Source organism: Salvia splendens, chromosome 3, assembly GCF_004379255.2.
Source record: "Salvia splendens isolate huo1 chromosome 3, SspV2, whole genome shotgun sequence".
Taxonomy (NCBI): domain Eukaryota; kingdom Viridiplantae; phylum Streptophyta; class Magnoliopsida; order Lamiales; family Lamiaceae; genus Salvia; species Salvia splendens.
In genome coordinates, this window is record NC_056034.1 from 32,215,697 (window position 1) to 32,232,251 (window position 16,555).

A 16,555-nucleotide genomic window follows, 5' to 3' on the forward strand; every position below is an offset into this window, starting at 1 on the left:
GGTGAAGAGATTGGAGTGAAAGGTATGAGAATGAGATGAAAATTGGGGTATATATATTATATAGAGTAAAAAAAGAAAAAAAATCAGACAACCTATCGTCCGGACGCCCGCGATGGGGCGGGCGATAGGCCAGACAATGATCGTTATATAGAGTAAAAAAGAAAAAAAATCAGACGACCTATCGTCCGGATGCCCGCGATGGGGCGGACGATAGGCCAGACAATGATCGTTCGCCTCATTGTCCGCGGATTAATCGTCGGGCGTGGGCATAGGGCGCGACATCGTCCGCCCACCCACAATGGCAGACGATGCATCAGGCGCGACATAGTCCATCCCATTGTGGATGCCCTTAGGTATAGTAATTAACATATTTTCTTTGTCCGTCATTTAATGTCCCATTTTTTTCTTTTTTATCCGTCCGCAAATAAATATTTCATTTCACGTTTTACTATATTTGGCAAAGGGAACTCACATTCACTAACTCACTTCACTCAAATTTTATTATAAAATCAATATATAAATGTTGGACTTACATTCCACCAACTTTTTCTACCACTTTTTTTATAAAATCAAATAATTTCTTAAAATCTGAGCCGATAAAAAATGGGACATCTAATGACGGACGGAGGAAGTATTTAATATGCTATTTTTTATTTTGAGTAGTTGATTTAGTTTAGTAGATGCCGTAAATGTAAAATATTGAAAAAAATTATTAATTTGCATGATTGATTGATTTAATTTAGTAGTTTTTGGTTATAGTCTTTTTAATTCTTGTTAAAAGTTATAGTTATATTTGTTTAATAACAAATAAAATTAACTAATATATTAAAAAATTAACAAAAAAGTAATTAGAATAATAATTATGATTGATAAGAAAACTGACACGACATATGATAGGAATTAATATGAGATTAATTCCTATTGAATATATTATATGAAAAGAGAGCACAAAGGTAGATTGGCGGTTTCTCCAAGAGGGAGAGCCGAAGGAGAGAACGAGATTAATAATTTAATTCTTTATTCTGCTTGATATTAATAAAAGATTCCACACATATTTATAATATGTGTGGTACAAAAAGATCGCCTATAAAGCAAATCAAATCCTAACCACTATGGAAAATAAATAAAATCATAACAACTAAATAATACTAAAGCATAAATAAACTAAATAAATATACGGAGAGAATCCCTTCCGGAATAAAATAGAATATTATGTCCCTATCAACATATCACAAGCAACTAAATTATTTATGTGTTGTGTTCCTTATTTTTGCAAGACATGGATACTCGTTCTAATCAACTATTGTGTATAACAAAAATGTAAATATAAAATTGGTAAATAGTCCATCTGGTCCTTATAAAATTTCTCATTCTTTCTTATCTGCACAGTCCCAATAAATCTCTTATTTCACTTTTACTATATTTTTGTACTAAATTCCATATTCCACCAACTCATTCTACTCACAATTATTATAAAACTAATATTATACTCCCTCCGTCCCTGAAAATTTGTCACCTATTTCATTTTTCGTCCGTCCCTAAAAATTTGTCACCTTTCACTTTTACCATTTTTGGTAGTGGACCCTACATTCCACTAACTCATTCACACTCACATTTTATTATAAAACTAATATATAAAAGTATGACCCACATGCCACCAACTTTTTCAACCCACTTTCTATTATATTTCTTAAAACTCGTGCCGGGTCAAATGGTGACGAATTTTGGGGGACGGAGGGAGTACATAAAATTAGGGCTCACATTCCACTCACTTTCTTTAACAGAGTCAAACAATTTCTAAAAACTTGCACTGGTCAAATATATATGAGGCATTTAATATGGACCGAAGGGAGTATATATTTTATAACATACTCCCTCCGTCCGCGAATAGGAGTCTCGTTTTTCCATTTTAGTCCGTCCGCGAATAGGAGTCCCGGTTCACTTTTACCATAAATGGTAATAGGGTCCCACCTTCCACTAACTCATTCCACTCACATTTCATTTAAAACTAATATATACAAGTGGGACCTTTATTCCATTAACTTTTTTCCACCCATTTTTCTTAACATTTCTTAAAACCCGTGCCGCCAAGAAATGAGACTCCTAATGGCGGACGGAGGGAGTAATTAATAAAAATTATGTATATTAAATAATAATTATTATAATATTATACATATTATTAATTCTTCTGTCCGACCCCAGGAGCTCTATTTTCTGGATCTGACATTTGTTAAATGGGTTAAATGAAAATAAAATAAAATAGGAGAGAGAATAAAGTAAGAGTGATTAAATATTTTATTTTTTTAAAAAAAATAAAGGAACACGAGTCAACTTAGTTGGGACGGAGAGAGTATCGTATAAACTCAATGAAACTCTAATTAATGCAATTATATCTGTCAAAACAGAGAAAGTTCACTGATATACAATTTAACAAAAAGGGATCAACAAAGAGATGCACATACAAGAAGATAGAAAAACAACTAAAAATGTAGAGTTGAAAGAAAAGGCGTATACAAGTATATCATATGCATTATTCTTGTCATTGCAAGTAAATTATGTATTACTACATTCTGATGTATAAGAAGAAGACAATCAAAAAATGTATACTTTGACAAATGAGTATAACATAATAGTATATACGTATTAATTCAATAAAAAAGTGTTGAATTTGGGTTTAAATCCCATCATCATTACCATCAACTCATCTCAGTGGTTGAATGAATTCCCATCTGCAACCACCCTCCATCCAAGTTCACATCTCTCAAAACGCTTAGCTTCCTTAGCTTCATCCCACACCCCTCTTCGCCAGGTTTTGGTTGATGCAAGCACAGTCTTGTCGATGCCTCATTCTCACGAGCTTCCTCGGCATCAAGAAGATGATTAGGATCATCGCGTTTTTTATTATGCTGCGGTGGTGCAGGAGGGAGGTTGAGATTGAGATCGAGTTGATGATCATGATCAAGAATATTGTGGTGTTGTTGAGGTGGTTTTGGGAAGAGTGGTTTCTTGCAGAGTTGTTGGCTCCTGTGATCGTATTGGAAATCATGGAAATTTGGGATGAACGCATTGTCTGTGGAGGTTGTGAGCCAGTGGCATCGCTTGTGTCCGCCTAGGGCTTGGCCGGAGGAGAAGACACGACAGCACACAGAGCACTCGTGCATCTTGCTCCTCTTTCTAGTGGAGGGCGAGGGGCAGAGGAGGGTTGTGTCATGCTCGGGCGGTGGAGGCGCCTCTTGATTATTATTATTATTATTATTATTATTATTATTATTATTATTATTATTATTATTATTATTATTATCATCATCATCCTCTTGAATGATCGAGTCTTGATCGTCGATGTTGTTGTTGTCTTGGTCGTTGAGGCTGTCGTTCTTAGATGCGAAACAGCCTTTAACTTTCTTGTGGCTTGCTCTGTGGCCCCCTAATGCTTGGTGGGAATTGAACACTTTTTTACATGCTTTGCATTGGAAGGTGCTCTTTTCCTCTACTTCCTTCCCCTTGAAATTACTCATCTCCTCTTTCTCGTGGGCGCGGGATTTGTTTGACAGCATCACGAGGCAATTAGCAAGGTCTTCCTCTTCGCTTAAGCTCATGTAGTCCTCGAATAGTGTGTTTTTAGATGGTGGAGAGGGCAAGAAAGAGGAGCCTCTCTCTCTATCCATGCCTACTTTATTCACCGGGGACGGCTTCTTGAATTCCCCGTCCTCTTCGCCTGCATGAAACCCTAGAAATAGAGGCGTCTTGGCACGGAGGAAGTGGGAATGCTTATTGTTAGAAGGGTGATATTGTGGCTTCATCCATGTCCCTTGATTACCAGCATGATGCTCGTGGTTGTGGTTGTGGTTGTGGTCGTGATTGGTTGCGGTTGCATGAGGTCTCATTTGGCCCCCAAACCCTAACCCTAATAAAACTCACCTTGCAATATTACCTCAATTCATTCTTGTCATCTTGATGCTCATTCTCCATCATCTCTCCCCACACTCATCACTCTTTGTGTGAGTGTGTTGCTTTTGTTTCTCTAATTTTTATTCTAGAAGTATATGTGTGGATAGTGATAAATGGTGAGTGGAGATGGATGTGTGTAGTAGTGGGACCCGTGGTTATATATATAGAGAGAGTGTTGAGTAGTTAGTAGATTGAATGTATGTAAGAATGGGGAAGTCCTACTTTTTAGTTGAACTTTGGTTGCTTCTGTGGAGGAGAGGGAGAGACTGAAATGAGAGTGCTGAATAGACATTTGGTGGTAGAGAGGCGTTGTCTATTAGTGTGTGGTTGTGGATTCATTTTTCTAACGTTTAATTTGGTTACATGATTAACAATTGGTCAACGTAGACTTATATCAATATCAGTATATACTAGTCATTTATTTTCACTTAGTGTAAGGGTGTGTATATATTAACAATAATTACTCATTTTAAGGTACTCTATCCGTCTCATAATAGATGTCACACTTTTCTTTTTAGTTTGTCGCACAAAAGATGTCACATTTCCATTTTTAGAAAAAGTTATCTCTCACGCAAACATAAAAATTACATTTTCTCTCTTCATTTAAAACACAAAACAAAACCTCCTAAAATCATGTGCCGTCCCACAAGTGTGACATCTTTTGTGGGACAGAGCGAGTACTACTTTTATCTATATCTTTGAAAATGTGCATTACAACTCCATTTGTCTTAATCCTAGCTTTTAAGTAGTGATGTGACTTCAAACAAATTAAGAGAGGCGAAAATGACATACTGCATAAATATACTTGACTCTCAAGTAAATTTAAACTTTTTTTGCGTAGTTAATATAGAAACTGAAATATCAATAGCTTCATGATGTGAATTAGTCATATAATGTATTTTGGTACGTAAGATTGAAGATATTAAAATTAATGGTAATCAGGAGCGGAGCTAGAAATTTCTAGAGAGTGGGGCAAATTTTTATATGAAGGAATTTTAAGTATTTTTAAGGAGGGGCATTTAGTAAGAGATTGGATGAAATAAAATTTATAATAGGTAATATATATACATGTGTTGGAAAATGAGGAGGGGCAAATACCCCACCTAGGCATAATGTAGATTCCCCTGATGGTAATTTGAATTGGCATTTCATGTGTTTCTCATACTAATTGTTAAACTTAACGGTGATCTAATCTTTAAAGGTAATTTGTTTAATTTTTAATCTTTAAAGGTAATTTGTTTAATTTTTAAAATCAATTAGTAGTACTTCATCTATCCGCTATTATGAGTCTCATTTGAGTTTGACACGAGTTTTAAGAAATATATAGAAAAGTGAGAGAAAAGATAGTGGAATATGGAGCTCATTTTTATATATTAGTTTTATAATAGAATGTTAGTGGAAAGTGGAGTCGACCTACCATTTATAGTAAAAGTGAATTGGAATTCGGAGACTGAGAGTATCATTTTATTATTGGATTTTTTCTTAATTGAGTTAGAAATTTAGAAATGTAGACTTTACTGTAATCTCGTTTATCATCATAATTAGCTGGGAATCATTTTATTTTACACTCCCTTTGGTCCGCAATAGAAATCCCAATTTGACTGGTGTGGGGTTATTAAAAATTATCTGGCTAATCAGATTGTAATTTATTGGTTAGAAATTTTGAACCCTAACCCTGAACGTTTTGGTTCGGGCTAACCTAAAAGGCTAATCCAGTTGCTAGCGATAAAAAAAATTAACATGTGATCAATGCAATGCATAATGAGGAAAATAAGTTATATTTATAAAATATAAAATATTTAATTACGAGAAGTTTGGGATATATGTTTATACTCAAATCTGATTAAATATTAATCCCCCCGTCACTTTAAAAATAACTTTTGAAGGGACATGGATTTTAATGTATAATTGGTAAAGAGAAAGATAGAAAAAAAAATATTGCATCATGAATTGAACATCTAACTTTAAAATTTTAAAATTAAATTAAATAATAAATACATTTTGATAAATTTTAAAGTGTGTTTTAGAATTCGAAAATGTTTATTACAGTGAGTTTATTTTTCCAATTCATTCATATAATATTATAGTACTATTATATAAATTAAAATATACTAACATATATAATTTTTAAATAAAAACGAATGGTTAATTGTTTTGTATATTTACTTATATTATAAAAGTCATCATTAAATTGTCCAATTGGTTCAAACAATACATATGAATAGAAAAAATAGTGTACCTAACCTAGGTCCAACCTAGCAGTTCAACCCCTTGGATTCAAATAATGAATCACAATATATTTTTATGTACATTTGAACAAGAAAATTTGTTAACCTTTAAAAGTTTGAAAAGAAGTAACGAAGTCGAAAACTAAATAATGAGAATTAATTCATTTAGTCCCATTCCAATATGGCTTAGATTAAATTGGATTGCATGCTACATTGCTACTATAAAGTATAAATCCTGGTATTAAATTATCAGGTTGTGAGCTACTCCCTCCGCCCACGAAAAATAAAACACATTGTGAATTATACGAGTTTTAATGTGAAATTGGTAAAGTAGGAAAAGAGAAAAAAGTATAAGAGAGAAGTATTGTTAGTGGTATGTGAGATCCATATTATTAGTAAGAGAGAGAAGGGAAAAAAGTAAGAGAAAAGTTGTTGAAAACTTTCATTTTTTAAATGTGCTCTATTTTTTGTGGACAACCAAAAATGGTAAATGTGCTATATTTCTTATGGACGGATGGAGCATTTGATTTAAGGTTGCTAGTATTAACACATGTGTTATGCACGGGACATAAAAGTTTAAAATTATAAATACAAAATAAATGAATATATAAAACCATAAACCATGTATGGCTATATCTTTCACCCAACTATTACATTAGTACGCACAAAAATAAAATGCATATACAAAATGCACAAATACACACAAAGTGACAAATGACAAAAAAAACACTAAACAAACATCTAAATTTAATAGACGTTTTATTTTGTAAGAGATATATAACAAAGACACATTCAATAAAAACACGTGTAAGATGGGGAGAATCCTCTGTTGTGTTATACTATAACATAGCGGGGGTTGCTATGGTTAAACGTAACCACTGTCATATGAAAAGCAGTAGGATGGTAGATTGAGTGGCACATAGTACTCTAATTCTATTTCTCTCATTGTTTTTTTCTCCCTTAGATTATAAATTAAAATTGCACAAATGTTTCATTAACTGAGGAGTAGTAAATTCTTCATTTTGAGTGAGACAAGATAAGTACATTTCTGTTTTTTTAAATCTCCATATTGCTTTCAATTCTTATTTTCTATATATTTATTATATTTTATATTCATTATTTGAAACTCTTATGTCCCGTGCATAGCTCGGGTGTTAATGCTTGAATTTAAATTCTTACCTATGTAATGAGTATTAAATATCTAGTATTAACACTGGTGCTATACACGGGACATAAGAATTTTAAATAATAAAGTGCAAAATATAATGAATATATAGAAAATAAGAATTCAAAGCAATGTAAAGATTTACAAAAACAGAAATGTACTTATCTTGTCTCATTCTAAATGGAGAATTCACTACTTTTCAATGAATGAAACATTTCAAATTAGGCAAATAATTTTATACAATTTTAATTTATGATTTAAGTGGAGTAAAAATAATAAAATTTAAGATAAAGAGAAGATGTGTGACTAATAATAAAAAAATATCAGTTAATTAAAATAAGATATACAAATAAAGAAAATATGTGTAGGTAAAGATCTAAAGTTATTACTTTAAAATTTTGAATTATTTACAATGGCATTTACGTAAGTTTCTAGAAAATTCCCCCTTTATATATGCACATATATTTAAAACATTAAATGGAATAGAATACAATGTTTAATGTTATTTTCAAGAAGCAAAAGATAGTGAATTAAACGCATATTTTCTTCCTGCTTTTTTTTAATCTACATTTAATTTTTTTTACTTTTATAATGTACTACAGTACTATTTTAGTAATTTATAAAAAAAATTGTGTAATTAACAGCTTTCTTACCAATCATTTTAAGATTGATTCATATTTTTATTTCTTTATCCATATTTTTAAACACTTTTTTATTCTTTTAAATACTAAATTGTGTAGAATTTTTGTATAGGTTTATCTTTAATAATTACTTTCTTATGAGTATTTTTTAAGATTGACGACTTCATATACAAAATTGATGTGCCAAGCTTTGAAGCTTTTAAACATCAATTATAAAAATGATTAATACTTTAGAATATTCTGTTGGGTTACAAACCCATCCCACATCGGATGAGTAGGGGAAGTTGGAAGGTGTATATAATTCCTGTCCAACCCCAATTAGTCTGAGGCCATTTGGGAGTGACCCAAAAACAAATCCGTGCGGGCTTGACCCAAAGCGGACAATATCAAACTAATGTTGCAGTCGACGATCCTAACAAGTGGTATCAGAGCCCAGGTGGCTATGGGTTGTGCCTGGATGAGCCCCGGTTAGGGTCGGGCCCTGAAGGACTCAGAGTTAGAGTCGGGCCCAGGATGACCCAGGGGCCAGGGCTGGAACGACCCATGTTCGTGTCGACTGCGTTCCCGATGTGGTCTCGGTTTGAGGGGAGGTTTGTTGGGGTACAAACCCATCCCACATCGGATGAGTAGGGGAAGTTGGAAGGTGTATATAATTCCTGTCCAACCCCAATTAGTTTGAGGCCTTTTGGGAGTGACCCAAAAACAAATCCGTGCGGGCTTGACCCAAAGCGGACAATATCAAACTAATGTTGCAGTCGACGATCCTAACAAGTGGTATCAGAGCCCAGGTGGCTATGGGTTGTGCCTGGATGAGCCCCGGTTAGGGTCGGGCCCTGAAGGACTCAGAGTTAGAGTCGGGCCCAGGATGACCCAGGGGCCAGGGCTGGAACGACCCATGTTCATGTCGACTGCGTTCCCGATGTGGTCTCGGTTTGAGGGGAGGTTTGTTGGGTTACAAACCCATCCCACATCGGATGAGTAGGGGAAGTTGGAAGGTGTATATAATTCTTGTCCAACCCCAATTAGTCTGAGGCCTTTTGGGAGTGACCCAAAAATAAATCCGTGCGGGCTTGACCCAAAGCGGACAATATCAAACTAATGTTGCAGTCGACGATCCTAACATAATCAAGAATTCCTCCCACTCGCTCGCGTCGCCTTCCTCACCCGTTAGCTGCCATGCCTGCTCAACTGCGTCCCCAGCGAGCGACGCCAGCGATTCCCTCCATTCAATGACGGACCCAGAAAATCCAATTCGTGGGGTCGAAAAATAATTAATAAATATAATATATGTAAATAATTATTATATATTATATTAGTAAATTTTAAATATTGCATTATTTTTTTATTTTCAAGGTAATTAATAAATGTGAGTAACATATTTTTTAAAATAGAAAAAACACATTAAAAACTTTATAAAATTTAGTTGTTTAGACTGTTATAAATTTTTTTTAATGTTTCATGCATCATTTATATGATCTAAATATGCTTTTGCTAACGTCTAAGTTTACTACTCTCTCCGTCCCACACTGTTTGTCCCAGTTTGACCCGACAGTCCAGCACGCATTTTAAGAAATTGTTTGACTTTATATTAAATGGATGTGTGTAGTGGAATGAGGGTCCCACATGAAGGAGATTGAGAATGTATTTAATGTCTATTTTTGGAAAGGTTTTAATTGGGAAAAACTTTATGAGACAGACAAAAATGATAAAATGAGAACAACTTTATGGGACAGAGAAAATATTTAGTTTTAATTGTAATTTTACAAATATTATTATTATTTGCAAATCTAAATAATAATTAAACTCAAAATCAAATCCAATCAAATTAATGAATCATACTAATTTAGTAGTTATTGACAATTTTAAAAATATTTTACACGAATTTACTTGGACTGTAATGATAAAATACAATTTAAACTAATCAAACACATCTTATCTTATTAATTAAGTTTACACTTAAACAAAGAAATAAAATTACGCCGCATTAATCAACATTAAAATAAAAGTACTACCTAGGTTTACTAAACAAATTTAGTGAACTGTGTCGTCGTTCTTCTCCATTGTCTTCTCTTTTTTTCTTTTCAATTTTCTCAAGAAGCTTATTCTCCTTAGTGAAACTATTTCACCTCCCCCATTCTCTATTCTTCTAATTATCTTCCTCTTCTCTCTTCCATGTCGACGAAGCAGCCATAGCGCGGGGTAGGAGTCCGGCCGCCGCAAGGCACAATACCTCGCTCGCTGCCTCTCTCTCCCTCGCCGCCCCGCCTTCCTCACCCCTCGCGCTGCCCCGCCTGCACAGATGCGTCGCCGGCGAGCGACGCTAACTCTTCTCTTTATCTCTTTCTTCTCTTCTTCTCATCTCTCTCTCTCTTTCTTAAGCCAGAGCCGTTGTTGCCGTCCGCTTCCGCTGACGAAATTCCATGATAGGGAGATGGAGGTGGTGGGTCTGCACAGTCGTCGCCACCGGGCTTCTCTCTTCTCCCTTCCTATTCTTTTTCTTCTTCTCACCTCTCATTTGACAGCAAGCACAATTAACAGTGCTTTATTATGTGTAATTTCCTTGAGAAAGCTTTCATTCTATTGGATGATTATTTGCCCAACAAATTTTGGAGAAGTGAGTTATAATTCTGTAAAAAAAATAAAAAAGAATGATTATGCAGATTCGAGTCCATCTATTTAAAAGTGTTTCAAATCTTCTTTAAGAAGTTTGCATTTGGTTGGGCTATTTGAGAAGCCACTATTGCTCCATAGGAGCTGCCTTTTTCTATCCAATGGTTGTCATTTCTCAAAATGACCAAAAGGGCAAACAAAATTGCTTCACAATTTACCCCAAAAAGGGCAATATTGACTTTCCATCCAACTGGCACTTTAGATTAGTATAGATTCGGATTGTAATTTTTTCAAAGATGAGTATAAATTTTCAACCATAATACTACTATTACATTATCGAGCAATTCATTAGGTCAACCAGTGAATTTCATGTTAATTGATGGCCTTATTTACTATTGTACATTTAAAATGTCCATTTTTTTTACCATTGTTACGTTTATCGAAAAGCATGCAACATGTCGAAGCATGTTTTAAAATTACATCCATAATTTGGTTTTAGAAAATGCACACGCGTTAAACATTTTACATTACTCATAAACTTTAATAAATCATACCTCAACTTCATATCATCAATTCAAACAAGTTACAATGGACATCATACACATTTAGCTTTTTTTTATGAGTAAATGAACATAAAACTAAAGACCACGACAAAGAAGATTCAAACCTAAAACTTTTGACATAAGATATTACCTTTCTACCACTTGACAAACTCACACGCAAATAGACATTTAGCTTTTGTATCAAATATGGCCATACTTGTTTGATGTATGTGTATGAATTAACCACTTACCACAGAAAAATTTCAACTGCATCCCATCTATCGATATTCACCCGTACAAAATGACATGGTTCAAAGATTTTCCCGATAAAGGTTTATTAACGTTAACAATGTATTAAATTTAACTAATATCCTACCCACAAAAATGCAGATAACGAATGGGCAACTAAGCCTAAAGAGCAATCCAATAAAATGATCGAGTCAAAAGTTGGTTTTCCAAATAGCAGAATCAAACTGCTCTGTTTTTGGTAGAATCAAATAGCAGTGAGTTTGGATTTTGCCTTGTAGAATTCAGCTGAAATTATGAAGCAATAAAATATCCAGCCTAGCTTTCATCCCGGTCACACACGATGACAACTTCTCAACTCTGTAAGCAATTATCTCACCTTGGAACTGATAGACCAAGCTCTAGCATAAGAAACAAAAAAAGAAGCCAGTATCAGATCACTTGTTCCGTGCCACCAACCTGTGCTATAGAAATTTAAAACAGCAAGATACCTTGCGAATGTAATAAGAATGGTGCAATAATATTTATACACTTGTTGATAAACTACAAGCTAGGTCAATATGTGCCAATGGTCACTTAGTTGATTATCAAGACATGAAAGATAAGTATTGAGAGTATCTTCAGAAGCAACTCTAAAGCAGATGACTAAGCCACACCTTTGAGTAAGTTTCTCACGTCCCATCAGTTTCATCTGGAAAAAGGAGAACTGATGTTACCATGTTTGTTAACCCAGCACACATTTTGACAGGGAAAAGTAACTGACAAGACCAATTCAAGGGCTGAGACATTTGGACATTCAGAATGAATCAACGGAAGGGAAGTTGGGCACACTCGTTTTAGATAGCAATTGAAGTGGTTCACGGATGAATTTTTTCAATAGACTTCCTCTGACGTAAAATTTTTAACTTCATTCCAATATTAGGCTACGCACCATTACAAGAACCTAAAGTACACAGCAGTTTTCTAAATCTGCTAAATGGCTCCCAAGACTAATGGTTGAGTGCGATAATGAACTCAAACTTTACTAGTCAAATCCAACAATCACATTTTCAAGCATCAATGGACCTATAAAATGAATTGAGACTATAAAATCTGACCCATTGATCACATTGTTCAGGCATCAGAGAGACTAGATACGCACTCAGATATGAGACGAGCACAAATAATAACACTCATGAAAATCAAACACCTATCAAACTACAACCATCATACAAATATAAGTCCTAGCTTCGCATTTCATTTGCTTAATTTTCAAGATATAGATCATTCAACCAAGAATATTGCAGAAACAAATTATTAACAGCCCAATACTACAACATAAAAATAGATGCATCTTATTCTCTATTTTTTAAATGTATGCAGGTACTTTGGTTGGTAAGAGATTAATTTATTATCTATCACATCAATACTAACTAGCTGCTTTAGTACATTAATTAAAGCACCTATACATAGTGTGTAATTCAATGAATCATAATGGAAGACCTTGTAAATTTCTTGTGTTTCTTTCAACCATTGGAAACTCATGTGCCTGCAGGAATCAAATATCCCAGTCAGAGAGCTGATCATTACCTCCAGGTAAAAAAGAAAAGACCGAATTATTGTTAGGGAGGTCGTAGAAGAGATGAGGGTTGAGGTAAACAACCATGACTGAGAAAGATCCAACCAATAATCCAATTAAAAATCAAGGTGTATGCCAGGACTGAATTGATGTTTACTTCAGGAAATTAGAAATTTTCTAACAAGTTTCAGATGTTATTAGAACTTCAAGGAATTTCTTTATAATCTATAAGTGAAAGACTAAGAATTCTTGTAACTTAGCTTTCTGGTGATTTAATGACATGTGACAATAAGTAGATTTGTATCACTGAAAATTGGTACATGTATGGTAAGGTACTATTGAAACACCTTCTGGAATAGAAAGGTGTTATCAGCGAACTTCCATAGTTAGTCTACGCCTCCCATGAATCAAATAAACATAATAGTGCTTATTTGGGATTATGAAGGCACAAATAAATGAACATATAACATTCATCCAAACATAATTGTTCCAAGTCACAGATTGGCCACAGAAGTTCAAATTATAAAATGTTCTGTTTTCAGAACATATGAAGATTGAAAACATTCATAACTAGCACTAGTTTGAGATGAGCTATGGCTCACATGGTATCACAAAAAACTTAACACAGAAATCAAGCATTATGCATAGATTAGGCACTAACAGAAAAGAAGCAAAATAATCAAGATGAATGTCAACGTCATTCCATATTTATTAAAATGCAGACAAAAAACTGTAAAAATCTTAACACGCGTAGATATACAATGCAGGGAAATGGTCATAAACATAAATAACCCTCAACAAGGGTACATCAAAGCCACAAAACTAGGTAGATGTACAATAACAGAAACTGCATACATTAATAATGAGGGTTTTTGCAATATCTAGACGAAAAATAGTTACACCATTGCCTGAATTCCAATTTTTTAACAACTAAAATAATGAGATCACTGAAACTGCTACTTTCACAACCACCTTCCTTATGGTACCATACCCAAAACCAAAAACAAGAAAAGATAAGCTGTTGGAACAGATACAAGATTCCCAAGACTACACATAATGAATGAGGAGCTTGAATAAATAATCAACCAAAATCTAATCAGGGTTATATTTAGAACATATTCTAGGGTAATTTTTTATACTCCCTCCGTCCCACTCTATGTGAACCATTTTACATTTTGGGATGTCCCACTCTAAATGACACACTTCTAAAAATAGAAACATCACTCTCTCAACTTTTTCTCTCACTCTTACTTTTATTCTCTCCACCTAACTCACAGAACAACACTACTAAAATCACATGCTGTAATAGAAATGCTCCACTTAGAGTGGGAGTAGTAACGAACAAAAATCACTTAATATCACATTCCCTAGGTCATCATAATAGGATACTTACGCCATAGCTCCTTCAACTACTAGTTACCTGAATTATACTTTTCCCAGAATTAAGAAGCTTAATTTTAATAAAGTGTTCTGGACTAACATCCTACCGCAAGCTCAATCGTTTACATAAAGAAACACAAAGCAGCATGAACATTAACTACAAAAAATATTCATGACAAGTAAACAAAACAGCAAAAAAAACATACTAGAGATCTGGAGAAGTGCAGCAGAGTGTACCCTGAGAAAGAGCCCGACAACTCCTGGACGACGAGCTCAGGCACGACGTCATCCTCGCCGTAGCCACCGCACTGTGCAGTGGCAGCAACGACGCCACACCTCCCAACTCCGACGGCGCCCTATCACACCCTTATTCATTTCAATATTATAGCAAACAGAGACTAAGCAGGAAAATTGAGAATCTAGGGTCTACCTTGAGAGAGATAACCGGCGAAGGGGAGAGGCCACTGGAGTAGTGAATAGAGGTGGCCTATTGGATGGGGCGGTGGCTGATCTGTTGAAAGAAGAAGAAGCTGGCTTCGAAATGGCCGATTTTAGGGCAGAAACAGAAGATTTCTGGAAAATTCTGCTGCATCTGGATGCCATTTTGTTCGCACACCGACGATAGAGATAGAGATAGAGATAGAAATGTGATCGATTTTGGCGATAAAGATATTAGGGTTTAGGGTTTACATATAATTAGCTCGATAGTCCCTCAACAAAATGCCAATTACTCCCGGCATCCGCATTAGCCAGAGTTATGATTGAGTTATTATTTTTAGTTCAATATTCACACACAATCCTTGTGTTTAAGTAAGAGCATCCAGTGTTTAAGTAAGAGCATCCACTACGCTGTCCCATCACCGTCCCTTAACCATCCCTTAAACTACTATTAGAGGATTCCACTATACTTTTTTACTCCATTCTTAACTAAGAGCATCTCCAGTGGGCGGACATCCCACTAGGACATCCACTAGGACATCCCAAAAACACGGGACGTCTGTATCCGACCCTAAACGCCACAATGGCGGACGTCCCGGTCGCCCGTCGCGACGTCCGACCGGATGTCCGACCGGACGTCCGCCATTGGAGATGCTCTAAGGGACGGAACCTGCAACGCTCCGTCCGTTAACCGTCCCTTAAATTACTATTCATTCAATTTCATTTTTTATTTTTATTTCCTACTCAATTAAATTAAAACAAACACACTTCATTAAAATTAAAATAACATTACAACATAAAATAAAAATACAACTTAAAATTCAAAAAAAAGATATAATTAAAATCCTAAAAAATAAAAATGACATAATTTAAAATACAATTTTATAGAGACATCCTTGAATGTTTTATGTTTCACTTTCGACGTCGGACAAAATCATTCAACGATGTCTCTATAAAAGAGAAACAACCAAGAATGAGTTTGTCCCACATCGAAAGTGATACATAAAACATTCAAGGATGTCTCTATAAAAGAGAAACAACCAAGAATGATTTTGTCTCACATTGAAAGTGAAACATAAAACATTCAAGGATGTCTCTATAAAAGAGAAACAACCAAGAATGAGTTTGTCCTACATCGAAAGTGATAAAACATTAAAGGATGTCTCTATAAAAGAGAAACAACCAAGAATGATTTTGTCCCACGTCGAAAGTGAAACATAAAACATTCAAGGTTTTCTCTATAAAAGAGAAACAACCAATAATGAGTTTGTCCCACATCGAAAGTGAAACATAAAACATTCAAGGATGTCTCTATAAAAATCCTGGCCCCTTAGCTCAAGTGGTTGAGGGGTAAGGATACCGCTCCATCCTGGAGGTAACGTGTTCGACCCCTGATGGCGCATCTTGGGGATTAATTTCCCCTGGGGGATTCTTGAGTCACTGGCCTGGACCCAGGCGCTGGGGGAGGTAGCCTGTTCATGGCGTCGCCTGGACCCGTGCTTGGGGGAGGTTGGTTATACAGACTCGTTCCTTTCCAACCCGACAACGAAGCGCAGCTCGGTGGTAAGCTGCTTCACCTCCGACCAAGAATGAGTTTGTCCCACATTGAAAGTGAAACATAAAACATTCAAGGATGTCTCTATAAAAGAGAAACAACCAAGAATGATTTCATAAATTCGCTAGCCCATCAAATATATATGGGCTATTACGAATTTCTTGTATTCATTTATTTGTAAAAATTGTTTTTAAATATAAAAACAATTTTTATAAATAAAAAGTAATTTTTTTAAAAATTTAAT

At 34.9% G+C, this 16,555-nt stretch overlaps 2 protein-coding genes and 1 non-coding gene across 5 annotated transcripts; all 3 read right to left on the reverse strand.

The window, feature by feature from the left end:
* Window positions 1–2,696: 2,696 nt before the first annotated feature.
* On the reverse strand, window positions 2,697–3,884 carry LOC121796875. The gene is made up of 2 exons (XM_042195647.1): window positions 3,299–3,884; window positions 2,697–3,232 (listed from the first exon to the last, which is right to left on the reverse strand). The coding sequence occupies exons 1-2, from the start codon at window positions 3,882–3,884 to the stop codon at window positions 2,697–2,699; spliced, it is 1,122 nt and encodes a 373-aa protein (XP_042051581.1).
* Window positions 3,885–11,381: 7,497 nt separating this feature from the next.
* Window positions 11,382–15,093, reverse strand: LOC121795685 (protein NONRESPONDING TO OXYLIPINS 2, mitochondrial-like). Of its 3 annotated transcripts, none has more exons than XM_042194251.1 (3): window positions 14,749–15,092; window positions 14,556–14,674; window positions 11,382–11,781 (listed from the first exon to the last, which is right to left on the reverse strand). In XM_042194251.1, the coding sequence occupies exons 1-3, from the start codon at window positions 14,919–14,921 to the stop codon at window positions 11,756–11,758; spliced, it is 318 nt and encodes a 105-aa protein (XP_042050185.1). In that variant the 5' UTR covers window positions 14,922–15,092; the 3' UTR covers window positions 11,382–11,755. The 3 variants fall into 3 exon arrangements, with proteins under 3 accessions (XP_042050185.1, XP_042050186.1, XP_042050184.1); XM_042194252.1 differs by lacking the exon at window positions 11,382–11,781 and adding an exon at window positions 12,692–12,908; XM_042194250.1 differs by lacking the exon at window positions 11,382–11,781 and having other exon boundaries at window positions 14,524–14,674; window positions 14,749–15,093.
* LOC121797508 lies at window positions 13,257–13,376 on the reverse strand. Its single transcript, XR_006049874.1, has one exon. It is a non-coding gene; the product is annotated as a small nucleolar RNA snoR83 (small nucleolar RNA).
* Window positions 15,094–16,555: the final 1,462 nt, after the last annotated feature.

Bases quoted from the DNA above. Each gene is read 5' to 3' on its own strand.
- LOC121795685 (XM_042194250.1), bottom strand. From the start codon at position 14,921: ATGGCATCCAGATGCAGCAGAATTTTCCAGAAATCTTCTGTTTCTGCC. The intron at 14,675-14,748 runs GTAGACCCTAGA...AGGGTGTGATAG, and splicing joins CGCCGGTTATCTCTCTCAAG to GGCGCCGTCGGAGTTGGGAG.
- LOC121796875 (XM_042195647.1), bottom strand. From the start codon at position 3,884: ATGAGACCTCATGCAACCGCAACCAATCACGACCACAACCACAACCAC. The intron at 3,233-3,298 runs ATAATAATAATA...ATAATAATCAAG, and splicing joins TCAAGAGGATGATGATGATA to AGGCGCCTCCACCGCCCGAG.